The 21,145-nt window shown below is 38.1% G+C and overlaps 1 protein-coding gene across 1 annotated transcript in view; it reads right to left on the bottom strand.

Moving 5' to 3' along the window:
- The window catches only part of IFT57 (intraflagellar transport 57), a 72,205-nt gene extending 51,603 nt beyond the window's left edge, over nt 1-20,602 (bottom strand). Inside the window, exons 1-5 of the mRNA XM_036747832.1 lie at nt 20,135-20,602; nt 17,804-17,966; nt 13,179-13,297; nt 11,879-11,969; nt 6,195-6,263 (exon numbers count right to left, since the gene is read on the bottom strand). Coding sequence (XP_036603727.1) covers nt 6,195-6,263; nt 11,879-11,969; nt 13,179-13,297; nt 17,804-17,966; nt 20,135-20,352 — 660 coding nt within the window. The 5' untranslated portion in view covers nt 20,353-20,602. The remainder of the gene's footprint in view (nt 1-6,194; nt 6,264-11,878; nt 11,970-13,178; nt 13,298-17,803; nt 17,967-20,134) is intronic.
- Between the last annotated feature and the right edge of the window lie 543 nt (nt 20,603-21,145).

Raw genomic sequence — 21,145 nt, 5'->3', positions numbered from 1 at the left:
ACATCAGATTGTTTGGCTTCGATTATCTGGTTAAGGACTTGGGACTCTGTTTTATACTCCATGAAAGACCACTTAAGGTTTCTGAAAGGTAGAGTAGTAACATAAAAGCTAAGAGTTTAAAGTGGAAGCACTGGTTAGATGCATTGGAGGAAGGAAAGGCTAAAGTTAAAAGGTCTAGTTGGCTGGCTACTGTTGTTTGTCCTTCATTCTCGAAGAGGACCGTAACATCTGGGAGGTGATGCCAGGACTTGCAAGTGAATTGGATTTAAGAGGGGGAGGGTTATGCAAAGTCACCAGACTCACTTTCTCCTCCAGAGCCATCTGGGCCCAGTGGCCAGATATGGATCAAGATGACTGGAGATGGACCTGCAGGCTGCTGTATAAGTCCAGCCAGAAGTGATGTGGTCTAGAATGAGGGTATTAGCTTTTATTCATAATAAAGAAGGCATAGAGCTGAAAAGGCATTTTGGACACTTGATACAACTTGGTAACTGGAGATGTAAGATGAAGTACAGGTACTTGGTACTTTGACTCCAGGGCTTCCAGTCAACAACAGCATCATCATCAACAAGTCACATATACTAAGATTTTTATATCAAGTTTCTGGAGGACTGTGAGGTCCATGTGACACAAAAGAATGCTGCTATCCTAGTGCTAGCAAGATCCTCCAAATTAAGTACAGAGTTCTACCTCCCAGAGCTAGAAGGGACATAGAAAAGTCTGATTTCATGCCTTTTCCACTTCCATAGCTTACTATTCAGATGAAGGTGAGAATTCAGAGTTAAAAAAAAAACCTATTCTGAGTAAAAAAAATAACCTAAAACCACATTAACAGGGGCAGCTAGGTGACACAATGGATAGAACTGCAGCCCAGGAGTAAACAGGACCTGAGTTCAAATTTGGCCCCAGACACTTACTAGCTGTGTGACCCTGGGCAAATCACTTAACCCTGCCTGTCTCAAAAAAGCTAAGCAAAACAAAACAAAACAAAAAACTACATTAACAGATTGAGTGAAACTCTGTACTTTCCACTGAGTGGGGCAAGAATTATTTGTCCTCCTAAAGCAAAGGAGACAGGTTTTCCTCCCCAGTTTTTTACATTTGTGTCCATTTCCAGATATTTAGGTTTTAAGAATGAGGGGGAAATTGGAGAACTAAAAATAATTTCACCACAGTTTTTATTCCACCATGGAGAATAAGAAAGCAAAAACTATAAAAGCATAAAGTGCAAAAAAGGCTATTTTTTAAAAATTAACAAAAAGACTACATTTTTCCTCTTTGACTGCCATATTATTGAAAATCTGTACTAGTGACATTCCAGCTAAAACTAAAATAACATTTCCATTCCAAGCCCACATTTTTACTTTCTTACAGCTTTTGCTTTTCAAACTGAAATTTCACATTCTTGGTACAATGATATTTTTGCTAAGCAATTAAAAACCAATTGTGTTCAAACCTTTTGAAATGCTTAGTTTTATTCTGTTTAACTCAGGATTTGGTTTCTAAAATCTCAAATTTAGCATCTCAATGAAGAATAGTGTCTAAGACATGTTTGAAAAAAATGTTTTGAAATGAAGTGATGGGCATTTTAAAATAGCATTTGGAGTATGCACTGCTTCCTTACATTTTTTTTTTACAAGAGAATGAGAATGCAATGTCCCAATGTGATGCTGTTAAATGTGAACAGATGCTGCCTCCCTCTCCCTGCGCTGCAGAAGCTACTGCCTTGGAAGCCCTAGCCCAGCCTTCATTCTCATCTTCATGCAGCCTAAATGCTCCTTTAACAATGCCACCAGAGACAACCAATCGCAAAAGACTCTGCCTATTTTCCCACTAGTGATTTCAAAGTTGACTTGGGCTCTGGATGCAAGGATCTGAGCACTACTCATAACATATTTCTATTGGAAGACAGTTCCAAATAATGAGGTCACAAATACTTTTTCAAATTAACCATATTTTCTGGTTTTACACATAATGCATGCACTATTTTCTTTAAATTTTGCATATTTCTTTCCTTGGTAAAGGTACTATTATATTCATTTTTACTAAACTCTCTCTTCTACCTTGTAAGTCCTCTTAGTTGAATCATAAAATCTTAAATCTATTATGAGACAAACCTAAATAGCCATCCTGTTGTGAAAGCGTAACCTGTGTGATCCTAAGCTTCAGTCAGACACACAGCTGTCTCAGGCAGATGGCTTTAGTGGGCAACATGGTGAGCTTGCCAGATTTTTAAAAAATGAAAGAGCTTTCTGCCTCATTAGTACTTGATGGCTGACCATCCACAAACACCTGGTATTCTAGACTTCTTGCTCTTATGGAATAGCAATCATAGTCTTTTCTGTTAAGGATATTTACTATATAACCCAAGTCAATGATATTTAGTACCTAGAGGATTTTACAGAGCTACAAAGTGAAAAAAAATTACCTAAACTTACCTATTCTACGTAATGGGAGTAGGGCAAAGAAGGTTCTAGCAGGGTCACAAGCCAGTGGTGATCAGGGTGGGAAAGCCATTCTGCACCAATTAAAACTGTTTCTATCTCACTTCCTATATCTGATTGTTTTTTTTTCTAAGGGAGAAGTCATGAGACATTAATGTCTGATACTAAAAATTATGAAGAAATGCATTTTCTTCCTTCAAATAACCATTTGTATATCCATCTAAACCACTTTTTCTTCTTTCTTATAATTGTAAGTGTATCATCTGTATCCTATGACCCCCCCACATCCACCCTCATCCCAGGATCACAAAACAAAAATATTGTTTAAAAAAGATGGCAAGGTAATGATGCATTCAAATGGGAAATGGTAATTAATGAGAGTTCCAATGGTTGTTGGATTTTAACTTGGAATTCTTTGGCTTATTTGGATTTAAACGCTAGGTTAACAGTTGTAGTCAGTAGTTTGCTGGTAAATATTTAACAATTGACTCTCTGGTGGATAAAAGTACACATGACACCCTTTAAAGTTTAATCTGCATTAACATTTTTTCCATAGAGTTCTTAAATCTGGACAATTAACAAAACTTTATATAAATCAAGTCCTGATTTGTAGCATTTATTGATATTTGGGATAAACATTTGCTTGATTCTGGGTATAAATGCTCACAATGAAAATTTAACTATTGAGCCAGTTTGAGCTGGCTCCAGCTCCCCTCTGGTTACATTTCAAACATTCATTTGTCCTTTCAATTTAAGTTCAACAAATGTTTATTGAGTCTTTACTATGCACAAGGCAGTTGCTAGGTACTTAGGGAAAGAGAGAAAGGCATGTTTCCTATGACCATGGAGTTCATGATCTAGTTAGGGGTGGTGATTAAATAAAATGGTGGCTACATTCCCAAGATAACCAATTAAAGCTAATTTAACCCACAGGATACTAAAAATTTAATAGTTCTGTACTATACTTAGTACTATAGAACCCAACCAACATGTTTAACAATGTTTCTATGTGGGGGGAAAAAAAGGCATTTGGAGTTCTAACTTTGAATGCGACCAACACATTTCTTCTGACCCCTAAATGAGTAAAAGTCCCAGTTTGAACAAGGACTTCCTCAGCTCTAATCTACACCTTGGCTCCCATGGTTTTTAGATTAAGGATTCCAATAGGGCAGAGACTGGTGGATGAATGATGGGGATGAGGAGTAAAAGGGGGCTTAGAGGGATAAGAGGAGCAGAAAGAGGGCTTTGAGAAGACTGGGGGTTGAAAGCTGTAGGAATAGGACTCTTGATGGTATTACTCCCTATTGTCCCCAATCACTCCTTTGTTGTTCTTGTTTTAACTGTGGAAAGGTTGAGGACATGAGTATGTCTTTGACTACCTGTTCCCATATGAATAAATGTATCAGATGTTGCTTTGGTGATCCTTGTCCTACTACTAGGCATATGATTTTGACAAGACCATGCTGTTGGATCAGTGTCTCCAATTTGTAATCATCCATAAAACTGTTAGTGATCAAAATAAAACACTTTTTTTTAACAAATAAAGGTTTTTACTTCTTAAATTATATAAACTTAAAAAAAATCACTCCTCTTATTCTTTTCTTCCTATCCCCAGCTCCAAGTTCCAGCCCCTGGAATTCTGAGAGCAACACACTCAAAGGATTTATCCATATATGGTAGAGAATTTAGATATTCTTCTAGTCTACAGTATGCTCAGGATGAGTCGCAGTCTTCATGGTAGCACTTATTCCCTCTCTCCAAGAGCAGAAATTAGCCTCAGTCCTCAGCTGCCAGCTGGTATGTGGTCCCCTCACAGATAAGCTCCTTGATAGTCATAGCCAGGATGTTAGCAGTGATCATTATCACACACTAAGAATTCTCCAGTAAAGTTCAGTTATCAGGGAACATGTTTCATTTAAATCAGGGGGTGGCTGGCATTTTAGCAAAGTATTTGGCAAAAGTCATGGTCTTTGTTCCTCTAATTATCCCTCCCTTCACTATAATTAAATGAACCTTGCTTCTCCTCCTGAGCAATTGCTCAGTATCCAAAGATGACTATATTTCCCTTGGGCCCACTGGCTCCCCGGTTAAGGAAGTGCCAGTGGGGTATTACCAACAACTCTTTGGATATAAATTTACAGTGTATTCATGTATATTCCAACCTTAGCTTACATTGTATATAGCCTAGTAATCACAAATATTTCATGCTAATCTATGTATATAATGCTGGTTTTTGCCAGTGATCATAGGATCATATATTTAGTCCTGGATGGGTCCTCAAAACCCATCTAATTCAAATCTTTCATTTTATAGATGAGGAAATGAGATCTAGAGAGGTCAAGTGGTTTGCCCAAGATCACTCAGGTAAACAGAAGAAGTGGGATTTGAAACCAGGCCCTCTTATTCCAGAGAGAGTGCTCTTTTCTCTTTATTGGACTAGAGGCCCTTTGACCTCGCTTGTTTTACCACATGTTGAACAAATGACGAAGAATTCCCTTCTCAGATCAGCAACCTGGGCTTTTATCACTTTTTTTCTTCATGTACTGTTGAGCTTAGTTCATTCGCTTTCATTTTTGGTAGTTCCCCATTGCTGACTTCCTCCTCTTTTCTGAACTGTGAAACACATGTCCAGTAGTCAAGTGTTTGAAAGACAGCTGGGTTCACTATTATATTCTGCTAAACCCACAGCACAGTCTAACAATTTATTCTGCAGGCCTTCGCTATTGGCTCATTGGCTTGTTTCCCTCTGCAGCATTACCAACTCTGATCATTTTTTTTCATCAGGCAGTGGGAAGAACACTAGACCTGAAGAGAGAAGACCTGGACTTGAATCCTGGCTCTTGAGATTTTTACCCTTTTCCACCTCCCCCACAGTAACACCAGAAGCCACTGAAGATTTTGCCCTGGACATCCTGGGCTGGGCAAGGGGAGAGAATGGAATGGTAAAGTGACAGTCCAAGGCAATATGAGTTGAAGAGGAAGATAAATGACAAAGAAGGAAAATCCACAATAGGGAGGGAAGTGCCTTTACTATGGCTACTAAGCTAACCAGTCGAATAACTGTTCAAACGTAAGGCACTGAGTTTGTCTATAAAAAAGGCCTACTCATTGACTTTCCGGTTTATCAACCATCAATAAATAATTCATTCAACACACAGGGCACTATGAGAGATACAAAGAAGTATAAAACAAAGTCTCCACCTTCAAGAATTTTATTAAATAAGACTTTTGCTTATAATAATACTAACTAATGATACAAGGCAGCACTTGATAATGTCAAATGAGCCCCAGACACACAGTATTAGTATTTATTTGGCCATTAATAATAAAAACAAACTTGCATTTATAAAGCATTAAAGGTTTATAAACTGATTTCCTCACGACAACCCTGTGAGGTAAACAAAATAAATATTATCATCTTATTTAAAAGAGGAGAGAACAAGCTGCTCAGAGGAGTTAATTGCTTGGACATGGTCAAAGAATCACTAAAGAAGAGAGCCTTCTTTCTACTGTACCATGTTAACTAGATTTAACTAAGCCTTAAATTAGTGAAACTATATTGTTTATTCATCTTTTGTTATAATTATATTTTTAGATATGTGAAAATAATTAAAGAACTTTTGAAATAAAATCTCCAAAGGACAAAACATGTGGTTCTATTAATTTCAACTTATATCAAAATATAAGTAGTGATTAAAACTTAATTACTTAATGTTTTTTGTTCATGAATCAGTAATGGATATAACTCACCAATCGGTAGGTCTGTGCCTTTAAAACATTGAGATCAATAAAGTTTTCTTCATTGTCAGTCTCCTCTTCCTTGGAAAAGAAAAAAATTTAATAAATTGTCATCATGAATCATAATTTTAAAATATTATATGACTATACACACGACATTATGTGGGGTTTTATCTAAGACTTCTTGCAGAATTTATGTCTGTCATCTAGGAACCATCCTAGCAAGGTTCAGAGACTCTTCATCTACGGGTAGGCTTCATCTGTTAGGACTGAGATGGGCTTGATGGACACTGTCAAAACCACAAATCCTTGATGTGTAAGTTGCTATTTCTTTTTTGAAAAAAGAAATACCTACTAGCCATATGATGGGCCCAAAACGAATGGATAAGGAAATTTATTGGGACTCAGTCTTATGACAGAGAATATCTATGCCAGTTCTAGAAATGAGTGGTTTCTTAGTCATTGGAGGCTATTTATAGGGCTGCAGGATTTGAGACAGTTACCATGGAAATGAACCAAGGCATTGGTTTAAAAAAAAATACAGTGTCAATACTATAAGAGAGTAATCAAAACTTTCTGGAATCAGTTATAAAACAGAAAAGTACATCAGTAAAACAAGCTGGATAAAGAAGACTCAGAAACATTTTAACTCAATAATACAGTGCTTGATAAATCCAAGAACATAAATTACTTAGGGAAGAATTTCCTATTTGACAAGAACTCTTGGGAAAATGTAAAAAAGTCTGGTAGGAATTGGGTTTAGACCAACAACTTAGACCACATGCCAAAATAAGCTAAAAATCCATATAACCTGAACATTATGAATACAGAAAACCATAGGAAAAAATATGAGAACCAGATCACTTAACTCATAGCCATAGCTAGGCAGGAGGAGACTTCTTAACCAAACAAGGGATAAAGGTTATCACAAAAGATAAAATAGATAACTTTGATTAAATTTAATTAAAAAGGCTTTTGAATGAACAAAGTTAATGCAACTAAGATAAGAAGGGAAGCAGTCAATTTGGAAAACAAATTTGCACCAAGTATCTCCAAAAAGGGTCTGATATCCAAGACATTATATACGGAACTGATAGAAATATATGTCTAACAACTATTCCACCATGATGTATTCAAAGGATCTGACCTTTGAGAACAAACATTTGTCAAAAGAATTATGAACTATTAAAAACTATATGCGAAATACTGCTCCAAATCACTAAAAAGAGACATACCAATCAAAACAACCCTGTGGTTTCACCTCATAAACAGCAAATGGACAAATATGAGAAAAGATGGGATTAGTAAATGCTGAAAGGGCTATGGAAAGACAGAAAAAAGATGTACTCTTAGTGGAGCTGTGAAGTGGTCTAACCAATTTGGAAAGAAATTGCAACTATGCTTGAAAAAGTGACTGAATTTTGCCCACACCCTTTGACCCAGAGATTCCTCTGTGACCCCCAATGAGGCCAAAGAAGAAAAAGTCCTATATATACAAAAATATTAAGGTAGCAAAAGACTAGCAACAAAGCAGATGCCCATCAATTGAAGCAAGGTAAAATAAACTGTAGTATATGAATATAATAATATAACCTAAAAAGAGGATGATTATAAAGAATACAGAGAAGCACAAGAAGAATTATGTTAGTGAAATAAGCAGAACCAGGAAGACAGCATACACATCAACACGTAAATGGAAAGAGCAATCAAAGCAAGAACAACAAAAAAAACACATATGCACAAATCTAATTATAATAATTTTCATAATTAAGTTTGGTCCCAAAGAAGAAAAAAGAAAATGAACCTCTCTCCCTTTCTCGCAAAGATTGAGTAATATGGGAATGCAAGATTGTATTATATATTGGCAGATTTGGTTTATCTGTTGGTTAGTTTTGCTGAGATGCTTTTTTCTTTTCATCTCATTGTTTTCATATTTCTTTCTTACACAGGATAGCTTTCTAGGCAGGCAAGGATGAAAAATTTATTTGTAAATGAAGGTGATATAAAAACAAGAGTAGAAATAAAAATTTAAAAATCATATCTATATATGTGTACATACGCATATATAGAGGCATATATCCGTCTCTTTCTTTCTCTCCATATACGGGGCGGGGGGGGGGAGGGGGGAAGGGGCTACCTTCATGGTTTCCTAGAAGCATTTAAAAACAAACTTCGAAAACATCACAATCCTTCCAGATTGACACGGGATGTTCTTCAAAGAAACTACAATTCTTTATAATAGAATCAGAGAATTTACCTTGGGTTTCCTACAATCTAGTCTTTTGATCAGAGTTTAGGCTGCCTAAACTATTCGACCTAGAAATTTGCTACTATAACCCGGTCACATGCTTAGCCAGTCAATCAGTTACTCTAAGTGTATTTTTTAATAGCCTGCAGAAACAAGTCCAATACTTCCCAAAATTTTTAGCCCTATAACTCCCCCAGAAAATTTCTAAGTTTGGTACCTGTTATTGGGAGTATATGAGAGATAGAGGGGGAATCATGGAAGTAGTGTTAAGGATCGTTAAGGAGTCCCCTGAATTTGAAGTATAGGAGGGAATGCTGATTAAAAAAAAAGTGCAAACAGGACTGGGAAAAAATGTGCTAATATAGTAATGAAAAGTGGGAAAGAAGTGCAGGGATAAAACTGAATGTGCACAGACAGAAAGGATCTGAACCTATAAGCAAAGCCTAGCTAGGGAACTCGTTTCCATGAATTCTCTAAGGCAGCGGTGTCAAACCCAAACAGAAATGGAATCCCTAAAGGCCACCTACCGACTCAGAAAACCACAAATTAACGCTTATTTATGTTTTACTGCATTTTTGTTTATTTTTTTAAAGATTTCCCAATTTTAATCTGGTTCCACCCACGGCAGGGAGGGAGAGAGGCGCGGTAAGAGGTGTGGGATGAGGAGGGAGGAGTTTTGCAAGCCCTACAAGTTCCACATCTCTGCTCTAATGCGGTCTTAACCTTTTTTTGTGTCACGGACCTCTCCCAGAATAATGTTTTTAAAGGCATAACACATATGGAAATACAAAGGAAACCAACGGATATTGAAATAAAGATGTATTTTTTCTTATCAAAATTTGTGGATGCCCTGAAATTAATCAACAGAACCCTCAGGAGTCCTTGGACCCAGTTAGGCACCCCTGCTAAATGATTATCTCCCCTCTTTCCCCACTAATGCTGCTCTAATTTGGCTTTAAAATGTTCCCAGAACTTTAGAATGCTGAGGCGGCCCAGAGGCCACAGCAATAATGTGCTACGTTTTTATTTATGTCAAACAGCTTGTAGTGGAGGATCTTTAAATATTAAAAATTGAAGTTCTGGGCCTAGACTTAACCTTTGACACCAGGGCAAAAAAAAAAATTAACAGGAAAGTAGAAGGAAAGAGAAGTCTGATTTAAAAGGGAGAGTGAAAAGATTTTTAAAATTATATTCTTTATTTGACTCAAAATACTTGATAAGGCTTACATATACATCTTAAAACTTTCAATTTATAATGCAAAAAAAAGATGTCCTTTCAAATGACACTAAATTCGTAGATAAGAGTTTTCAGTAATATAATGGCTTTTCCATCTTCAGTCAGTGAGTAGCAAATTTCCTCTGATGGACGTTTGCTATCTTAACTGCTTTCTTACTTCTATATTCAGTTTTTGGGGTATTTTACTAGTTACAGGGAAAGAGTACTCATAAGTTTTGATCAGTTCAGAACACAATAATTTACAGACAGAATAAATTAGTTCTTTAATATATTTCAATCAATCACCAAATTTCAAATATCTTTCCATATTCAAATTGTCAAGTCTAATCTATCTCAAGTTCTGGGCAATGGACTATCTGAGAAGGTCTCTTTGTTGCCATTGGCCTGACAATTTTGATCTGTTGTAGCAAACATAGATTTAAACATCAGAGGCCTGGTCTTTTACTTTCATATTATGAACAGCATGTTAAGCATGCACAAAGGCCCAGATGGTGTAGTGCAATTTAAATAAGATCTTTTATTTGAAGCCCTCAAGAACATTTGACCAACACTCACTGATCTGAACATTTCTGTGGGGTGGTATTGTTATATTCATTTTATAGACACAAAAAGCACTAAAGAAATGAAATTATGTTATTAGGGCAGAAGAATAGAAATTAAGCAAGGCTTATGCATCTGGCTAGAACATAAGAATGTATTGAGGGGAATGACATGAAATAAGCCTATAGACTGTGGTAGGCTGAAGCCAGATTGAGAGAGCTTTGAATGCCCAGTAAAGGAGCCTGCATTTTTCCCCTAGAGGCAAGAGAGAGCCACTGAAACTTTTTGAGGAGGACCGTGACATGGTTTAGGAAGATTATTTTGGCAGTAGCACAAAGGACAAAAATATCTGTGGAGAATAGATTGGAGAAGACTGAGAGTCAATTAGTAGGCCCAAAGAAGAGGTGATGAGAAGTTTAACTATCAATCAACAGGCATTTATTAGGAAATTTCTCTTTGTGAGGTGCTAGGGACACAAAGCTTTCTTTTGAAACAAAACAAAGATGGTGGCTATGTAACTGGAGAGAAGAGGAGGGGTGAGAAAAATGGGAAAAATGGGTGGAAGCAGAATCAAAACTTGGCACCTATTTGAGTCTGGAGAGAGGGAGAAGAGGATGTAGGGAGAAGGAGGGAGGAGGGGGAAAAAGAGAAGGAGAGAGGGAGGGAGAGAAGGAGTGAGAGAAAGAAGTCAAAGATGACTCCAAGCTGTGAACTTGGATCAGTGAAAGGATGGTGATAGACTCCCTGGGACATCTATAGCTACTGGAGATGATAAACTGGAGCCCAGGAGAAAGATGAGGTCTGTGTGTTAAGATCTGGGAGCCATTAGAATGGAGATATAATTGAATGCATGGACACCAACAAGATCATCGAGAGTGAAAAGCCTTTTTAAGTTTTTAGCCTTTTTTGTCATGGATCCCTTTGGCAATCTAGTCAAGTCCATGGACTCATTCTCAGGATAACGTTTCTTAAATGCATAAAATAAAATACAAAGAGTTACAAAAGAAATCAATTATACTGAAATAGTTAACAAAATATTTTTTAATCAGGATTACAGGCCCCAGGTTACTGACTCCTAATATAGAAGGACAAGAGAGCAGATGATAGTTCCTGATATACAATGATGTTTAGCAAGTGGGACCTGGATGACGATCCAGTAATGGAAACTGAGAAGGAATTCAGACAGGTATGGGGAGAACAAGACAGAAATATTGCAAAAACCCAGGGAGGGGAATAGAAAGACAAGGGTTTTGCTAATGAGGAAGAATAGAAACTCCCTTATGAAACCACTTGATAAAAGAGGGAGAGTGACCTGAGGGCTGGTAGATAACTGCAAACAATATCTGCATATATGAAGGAGAGGATATTAGCAGAGGGAGGGCCTGGAAGTAGCAGTGAAGAAACAAGGACCATATGCCTACTCTTCTGACTTGGACCTATATTTCATGTTTTTCTCTCCTAAAAGTCACTGAAAAAAATAAATTCTAGGATATGATAACTTCCATCAACGTATTTTTAAAGTGCTTAACTCAGTGCCCACCATATAATAGGTGTTTAAAAAAATGCTTCCCTATTCTGATAAGGAAACAAAAGACCTTTATTAACAGGAAAGAAACTCAGAGCTAGTGATTAATACAATCAATTAAAAATCTGATGTAAACAAGCACATACCACAATTTCTTCCTCTACTTTATTTACTGTCAATTCTGCATCATCTTCTGGAACTGTTTCTTCTTCTAATTCTTCTACTGGGTATACTGGTCTGAAAGAAGACAGTTAAATTTAATATGTGTATTTACTTGAAAAATAAATCATACAAGAAATAATAAGGAAAATTCTCAGAACAGAAACAAACTTTTATTAAAATCTTCTAACTTCTGATATAAGAGATTTAGAAAGCAGAAGCCAAAACAGTGCTTTCAATGGAATTTTCCTAGATGTGACATTCAGGAAGATGAAAAAATATGAGTGAGTATTTGTGCATAACTTCCAAATGATCTGTGTGTGCTAAAATAATATTTATGTTATTATGTTATTAAATTAGTATGCTCCTTTGTAGTACTTTAGAGTTACCTCTGTGGTAGGTAATGTAAGTATTACAATCCTCATTTTATAGATGAGGAAACTAAGGCATAAAGAAGTTAAATGACTTGCCCAGGGTCATATAAACTAGTAAATTTTAAACTTTTAAACTTTGAACTCAGGTCTTTTGACTCCAAGATCAATGTTCTTTCCACTATCTCACAGTACTAATACAGATTCTCATCTATGATAGTTAAGATTTTATTATTCTTACTTGGAGTTGATTTATTGACTGGCCCCTCTAATTTTTTTTTCATCTATTGCTGTTATTCAGTCATTTCAGTTGAGTCAACTTTCTGTGACCCCACCTGGGGTTCTCTTGGCAGAGATACTAGAGTGGTTTGCCATTTCCTTCTCCAGTTCATTTGACAAACAAGGAAACTGAGGCAAACAGGGTTAAGTGACTTGCCCAGGGTCACACAGCTAGTAAATGTCTGAGGCCAGATTTGAACTCAGGCAGATGAGTCTTCCTGACTCCAGGTCTGGCACACTATCTATCTATGGACTATGTGATTTTACAAGGTGCTTTTTTTTTTTAACAACATTTATCATTCCTCATGTGTAAAATGAGTAACTTGGACTATATGGTCTTAAAGGTCTTACCTAGCTCTAACAATCAAATATAAAATTCACACATACCTGCCAGAATGAGTTTATATAGTTGATCACAAAAGCAAAATATCTAACACTTTACTTTAAAACTAGTATAAAAAGTCACTAAACATTTCAGCTCTATATTGACTTTTTTTTCTCTTCTCTATTACCTGAGGTGTTTTTCTAGTATGAAATAAAACAACAGGAAGCATTTCTCATGAGATCATTTTTTAAGGTTCTGAACAGTTTGGTTTAATGTGCTGCTTATATAAGTACTAATATACTGTGATCTTACCTTTTCCAACTGAAACCAACATATTTTAAGGCTTCTTCAGCTAAACAATCAAGAACATAACATACATGCTCTCCATGACCTGACTTTAATTTTGATGGAGGAAAATCTGCAGACCTCCCCTAAAATAAAAATAGAGTATTTTCTTAATTATATTTGAAATGTGATGAGACCAATGACATGCTGCATATATGTATGGTTTGTGGGGAGGAAGGTTAAACACTGTTTTAAATAATTATACTGCTAGTCCATCTTTTTTTTTTCTTCCCCGTCTCTTTTTCCTAAGACACAAATAACATGCCCTAAATTTGGCAAGAAGTCAGTTCATCTTTTCCTGATGAGCTGACTAGGGAAAATCATTATTCCCTTAGGCCAGCCTACACACAAAGGCAAAACAACCAGTTGAAAAGTGAAAAAAAAATCAATAAGCCTGCTGTTTGATCTATACAATGCCCACTGGTTTTACAGAATCTCTCAAACCCCAACACTGAACTGCCAAAATCAATTTAATTTAATTCAAAAAAACTTTAAGTACCTACTATGCAGAAGGGACTTTTCTAGGCACTGGGGATATAAAAACAGTCCTGACAGTATCTGTAATGATGATTTATAATTGAATAGGGAAGACACATCACCACATACACATGTAACTGATATAAAGGATTACCCAAGGCACAGAAGTTATAGCAGACATAGTCTCAGTCAGGAAAATCTGAGTTTAAGTCCCACCTCTGATTCATACGTGACCCTGGGCTTGTTACTTAACTTCACAGTGTCTCCAAGCAATTCTATAAGATCAGAAGTTGCAAAAGCAGTTGCTGGATCTGCATTGGGAGGTAAGGTTTTTTCACCTAGAGTTCCATATACCACTGACATCACATTCCCAGACCAAAAACAAGGTAAGAGGGAAGGGAGGGGGGTATCAGGAAATGCATCAAGGAAGAGGTGGCACCACAACTGGTTCTTGAAAGATGAAGCACTTTAACAGGCAGAGACTTAGGGAAGCAAGAGATATTCCATTCCCAGTAGAAGGAATAGTTTGAGCAAAAGGTATTGGACACAATGACAACAGTACACAAAGAGCAGTCTGGCTAGAATGTAGCTTAAGTTAAAGAGAGTATATGAAATAGGGCGAGCAAGTGAGAAGTCAGATTGGGGAGGATCTTGAAATGTCAGGATTAGGAATTTATTTTGGAGGGGGGAAGGCAGGGCAATTGGGATTAAGTGACTTGCCCAACGTCACACAGCTTACTAGCTGTCAAATGTCTGAGGGCACATTTGAACTCAGGTCCCCCTGACTCCAAGGCCAGTACTCTACTCACTGCGCCACCTAGCTGCCCCTAGGATTAGGAATTTATAAATTTGTGGACAATGGAGAGGCAATGAGGGATAATATTATCAGAGTGATACATTAAGAAGATAATTAGGATCCCATATGAAGGATGGAAAGGGGGACAGACTAGAGGCCAAAAAATAAGCCATTTTATTTGCCATTTAAGGCCTATTATAGTCTTAAGTATTTGAAAGGTTTTAATGAAAATAACATAAAAGATGGGATGGTAAATTGGGGCCACTCACAGTAGCAACTGGAATGAGGGCTCCCAGAGGTATTTAAAAATGAGTAAGACATGATCAGCTTTTCCTAAGCCCTTTCAATTTCTTCATGGAAAATGTCTCTACAAATGCATGCCTATATGGTAACTACATACACATTAGAGACTAGAAAAAGAAACCCACACTCAAGACTTATGTGCCCTAAGGATATTTATTAAGGGCTAGTCTTTTATAGCCAGCTAGAGATGGGAGTGGGATCCAGATTTGGGCAATGTTTTGGCAGTTCAGATTGGGGTGGAAATAGAACCTAGGTTACTTTCCAGCTTCCTCTGAAAAGTCCTGTCTCCCATAATTGTTGAGCTTGTTCTCTTTGTTTCCAAGGTTCCAGGAGGGTGATCGGTGGGGGGAGTCAAGAGTGTTACCTGACATCTGGTCAAAAGACACACTTTTGTATCTTTAAGCATAGTAACTGGTTGAAGGAGATGGGAATGCTCACTGACTTCTCAAAGTCAGGTAATGCATGATATCATGCAAGGTGTCATGGGATTATCTGTGTCCACATGGACATTTTATAAATGAAGTTATTTGGGAAAAAAAGAAACTTTCTCAGCAGATTTTAGAGCTGAAAACATGGAATCAAAGCATAAAGCACTTTGTAGAAGTGTTCCTCTCTTTTCTCCCCCTTCATTCTACATGTGGAATGCTAATTTAGATTCCATAAGGGGGAAGGGAGAATAAACTTCCAATATACAAAGATCCAGATAAGCAGAGAAAGCCCTAACATAGCAATATAGTCATGTATAAATGTGATCATTTACATCTCTCAGTGTAAGGAAGGATAGATTTTTCAATTTAAAAAATTCACAGAGGCAAAATTATATCCTCATACACATAAGGAGAAGGATATAGAACTGGAGTCACCATACATTAGGGAAAACATTGCAGCACTTACAAGTGCTTGGCCCTGCCAGGTGGAAAAGGTATAGGCAGACTGGAGAGGGGGTGGGCCAAGAATATCATGTGAGAGGCTATTCTAATAGTCGAGGCAAGAATTGATACCCTACCCTCTCTGGGTTGTCTTTTTACATATGTCACTGCTCTTCTCCACTTTCTGTGCTAGCTCATCATCCGCTTCATGCCTCTTACTTTTCATTGTACTCCAAGACTGAGAGTTTCTCTTGCATCTCTACACTCTCACTCAGTGACCTCATTAGTTCCTACAGCCTTAATTATCACCTCTCTACAGATGACTCCCAGATCTATATGTTCAGGCTAATCTATCTTCTAAGCTCTAGTCCCATATCACCTACAGCATACTGGACATTTCAAACTGGATGTACTGGAGCCATGTCAAACTGAGAATATTCAGAAGAGAACTCATTATCTTTCCCAACAATCTCATTTTTCCACAGAACTTCCCTGTTTCTATCAAGGGCACCACCATGATTTCAGCCACTGTTATTTCTCAATTCCTCATTCTCCCTAACCCCCCCAGAGCCAATCAGGTGTCTTATACAGCCCTTTTTAACCTGTACAATATTTTTCACATCTGCCATTTTCTGATATAGTCACCATGCCTTATTTCAGGACTTAATCTCTTCTTGCCTCGATTATTACACTGGCTTCCTAATTGCTCTTTTTACCTCATCATTCCCCACTATCTTCTACACAGCTGCCAAAGCAGTTTTCCTTAAGCACAGATATGGCCATGTCAGTCCTCTATTCAAAACGTTCTAGTATCTCCCTATTGCCTCTTTGACAAAAGTATAAACTTAGTTTTTTTAAAAGCTCTTCACAGCCTCATGTGAACCTCTCTTTCCCTTCTAATCTTATACATTACTCTTGCTCCTGTATCCATGTTCCACTCCGTGTGCCCCCTCCCTGACTCAGCAATGGCTGTCCCCCATTCCTAGAATGTACTTCTCTACTCCACCTCATAGAATCTCTCATTTCCTTCACAGCTGCGCTCAAGTATCTACATGGCTTTCCCAATGCTCCCAACTACAAGTGTACTTCCACGCTAAGTTGTATTTATTTGTATCTATTTGGTACATATATCTATACATACATGGCGTCTCCCCTCAATAGAATGTAGGCTCCTTGGGAGCTGGGGCTGCTTCGTTTTTGGTTTTTGTATCCCCAGTACCTGTAATAGTTCCTGACAATAAGTAGACACTTAATAAATACATGTTGATTAATTGATTGGTTGCATAGATAAGATTTTAACCGAGGTTAGTTAGAGTGAAAGTAAAAGAGATGGATCTGAAAAATGTGAAGATAGAATTGGCAGGACATGACAAATGATAATATGGAGGGGAAGAATCAAAGATGACTTCAAGATTTCCAGCCTGTGCGACTATGTGGATGGCAGCACCATCAACAGGAAGTTAGGGAGAAAGTTAGTTTTATGTGTGTGAGATGGGAAAGGTGTAAAAGAAAGGGAGAGTGAGGCCATGTGTATATGATGGAGTGTTAAGGAAAGCATAGAGGTAGGTCAAGTAGATATAGCCTCTGATTAATTTTCATAACTTTTACAATTAGGTATGATGATAATCTACAATTTCTCTGATGGAGCAAGTTCATGAGTTAATTAAATGCTTGCATTATGTTTACCACCTCTATTAGCAACACTACTACCCCTTCCCTGGAGTAAGAAGAGAAATAAAAAGCATACTTGCATTATGAACCAGCATCAAAAGATGTGTCAAAATATAAACTGCTGTTCAGTTGTTGGATGCTGCTTATTTTTTCATAAAGGTGAGCTAAAAATCCATATTTTACTTCTGATTGAGAAATTTTTAAGATTAAGAAAAATAATACACATTTTTGTACTATATATCAGTGTAAACTGACAATTTTTGGAAGCCAGCTATAGGAACCTAGAGATGCTTGAAACTATGTTGATCATACCTTAAATGTAACTGTAATACTTTGATATATTTTGATATATCCCTTCTGAAAAAGTTAGAAATTTATAAATAGGTACAAGATTACAGTCTGCCACTTATACTGAATTAGCAAATACAGTGAGCTTAAAATTCACAATTCGAAAATACAAACTCTTTTGCACTTACAAATGATCGAAGCTCAGATAATATATTAGATATTGTTGCATTGGGGTCATCATATTCCTGTGGCTGTTCAAAGGGGCATCCTGCTTTGTTAATTAGCCAAGCAGCAAGAGTGCAAAACATGTAAAACTGTTCACCTGGGTTGGTAGGCAATGCAAAATAATGTCTGTTTTAAAGGGGGAAAAAAAAGAAATCTTAAAAGAGCTGCAAAATAGTTAACACCTATGACATTTCAAAAGGATGTTTTATTTTAAAAGCAACATTAAAAACAAACAAAAAGCTAACAAAAGATCTCTTTATCAATTTCAATATACCACAGTAACATTAAAGTTTCTTAATACAGAGAATGACAGGTGTTAGAGCTACAAGGGAATGTAGAGATCTTCTTGTGTTAGAAATGAAGAAGAAAAAGAGGTACCCAAAGCGATGAAGCTAATTTTTAAAAATGTATTTATTATTCTGTTTTAAACTACCAAGAGAAGTAACACAACTAGTTACTGACAGAATTGGATTGGATAACTTAGGTCTCCTGATAACTAATTCTGATCTTATCACTACTATATGGCCTTTCCAAATGAAAGGATCAGAAAAATCATTACTGTTATTACACATGAAATACCTGAACTAGTATGTCTATAGCACAAGGAAGAAAGGATATGAAATAAAGAAGTGTATCTGAAACTTAACAAGGATTAAGAAGATCCTGAATCCATCATATGAGTTAAAATGCTTTAAGATATCACATTCCAACTCTAAAATATACATATTCAATGTGACTTCAAACCCCTAAGTCCAACAAAAAACAGTCCCAGATCTGAGATCCTATTAAATTTAATAAGAAATTTCACAGCAAGATAGCTAGCAACAACATTAAAGTAATACTAGTTCAAGAATTTTTCCTGCCTCGGTCATGATCAACAACTTTAATTTATAAAAAAGCATTTATTAAGAGCATGCTAACTATGTTGCAGTTCAGTTTTTATCATCTTTTTTTCAACACATAGCCCATTGGTGAATGGCTACAACAGAAAGAGGGGCAAAGGGAGATGATGACATATTATAAATACAAGTACACACATATCTCTTAAACCATTCCACTGCTTCTCCCAAGATTATTATGGTTACATATGGTTACTACATCTCCACTCTCTTGGTCAAAACTGATAAATGGAAATGAAGAAACTCAATATGTTTCTACACACATATTTAAGATGCACTCAAGCATCCTGATCCTGATGCACTGGTCAGGTAATAGTGATATAATCGATATTAATAGAAACACAGGAACATATTACTTTCAATCTTAAAAATGTATTTGGGCAAAGTGTCAAATCTTTGGCAGTACAATTATTTTGCACAGAGTGGGCACTTAAGTGTTTGCTGAATTGAAATATAAATGAACCACATTATCCTAATCAATCCAGTCTAACACGTACATCATAATATATGGTGACCTATGACTAAAACCAACATTATAAGCATGTTGTTCTTTTCCTCCAACTTTTCATTGATTATGGATAAACTATGCAAGAGAGATGACTTATATAAAGACCGGGTAGTTTAAATTTTGGATGACTGCAGGAATGAAGAGTGGTGTTTTGAGATAAGCCCAGGAAAATTATTTGGGCTTACTACACATTAAGTAAAGCAAGGTTGCTTCCAACTGTAAGAGTCGAATTCTAATTCGAGTTCACCTGTACAACGCAAAAAATAATCAAAACTAATCAACATTATTATGGAAAGAAATTTATAAAACCAATTTATTTGGCTAAATCTAGACTAAGTGGGTTGGTAAAATAGTGGTAGCTATCTATTCTTTCCAAAGAAAAAGAGGCACTGCCTTGTGGCCATGATAGCTTCTGAATTTTTTCCCCCATACAAAAGTATGTTGTTCCTCAAACTTCAGAGAACACTGTGCTCTGCCCACAGGATGGAGATTTATATACCAGGAGCCTGGTGTACACGCCAAGAAAGAATAGACGTAGTGCCATGAGCTTTGTCCATATCCCCGACGAATGCATTTTCCAGCCTCTCCTTGCACTGTGCCTTGTAAATGTGACACATTTTGAAAAATATGCAATCTGAACTCTTGCACGCTCTCTACCCCCTCTCACCTATGCCCCCAAACTCCTCGGGTTTGGAACTGCCGTCCTGGCTGGGCGATGCAAGCGCAGAAGATGGGGGTCACGGATAAAAGGGGTGTGCGCACGTGTGCGTGAGAATACGGAAGGGACCGGACACGATCACCCCCTTGGCCCAGGGTGCCTCGAGCTAGGAGCTGAGAGCCTGGGAGCGGGGGGAAGGGGGGGCGTGGCCGCGGCCTCAGGGTCCTACCTGGACAGGGGCTTCAGGTTGTTTCTGCGCAAGATCTCCTCTTCGTAGCGCAATAGCTTCAGTTTCTCCACCAGGTCTTCCATCACCACAAACATGTGGTAGGCCGCGCCAGGGCCCCGTTCCACGTACAGACCCTCCCCGGCCGCGTCCCCGCCACGGGGCCGAAGCCCCGGGTCCTCTACGCCTACCGGCGGCACCACGGCCGCAGCCACAGCCATTTCTGGGGGGGGAAGGGACGGGGGTAGGGAGGTCGGGGGGTAGGGGGAGGGGTGAGACCAGTGGTCCGAGTCCGGGGCTAAGCGGCCCAAGAACCTCCCCAGCAGGGCCGCGCTCAACTCCGCCGCTAACTCCGGGCGCTACCGTCGCCTGGCAACGCATCAACCTCCGGTGACGTCACGGCCCCCTCCGGAGTCCCGGAGCTCCGCCCCTTCCTTGTGATGTCCACGCGCCCTGGAGCTCCACCCCCCCGGGAACCCTGACGTTCCCTTGGCCCCACCCACTCCACTCTGTGCATAAATGAGTAGGCGGCGGGCGGGACCAAGGAACCTTTCCCGGCGTTAGGGTTTGCGCCCGCCCTAAGATCTTAAGCAAAGTGAAAACCTAGTCCCCTCCTCCCTTTCCAATCTTAACTCTTACTTCCTCGTACTTTTTGATCCAGGGAACGAGACACTCCATCACTCTTCTCTGGGCTTTTTCTCTAGCTCGTCACCATACCTGGAATGATCTCCCTCCTGCGCTCCACCTGTTGCCTTCCCAGGCTTCCTTAAATCTCAGCTAACATCTTACCTCCTGCAGGAAGTCTTACCCAACCCTTCTCAATCATTTTCTATTTAGCCTGTATATCTATCGCTTGATTTGTATATATTTGTTTGCATCTTTTCTCTCCCATTAAATTGTAAGCTCCTTGAGCGCAAGGGACTATCTTTTTCTGCTTTTTGTATCCCTAGCGCTTAGCTCGGTGCCTGGCACGTAGAAGGCGTTTAATAAATGTTTATTGAATTGGTTAGTAGG

The sequence above is a fragment of the Trichosurus vulpecula genome, chromosome 2 (assembly GCF_011100635.1).
Source record: "Trichosurus vulpecula isolate mTriVul1 chromosome 2, mTriVul1.pri, whole genome shotgun sequence".
In the NCBI taxonomy this organism is placed as follows: Eukaryota; Metazoa; Chordata; class Mammalia; order Diprotodontia; family Phalangeridae; genus Trichosurus; species Trichosurus vulpecula.
The sequence above is the reverse complement of the archived record's forward strand: the minus strand, read 5'-3'. Positions and strand labels throughout refer to the sequence as shown.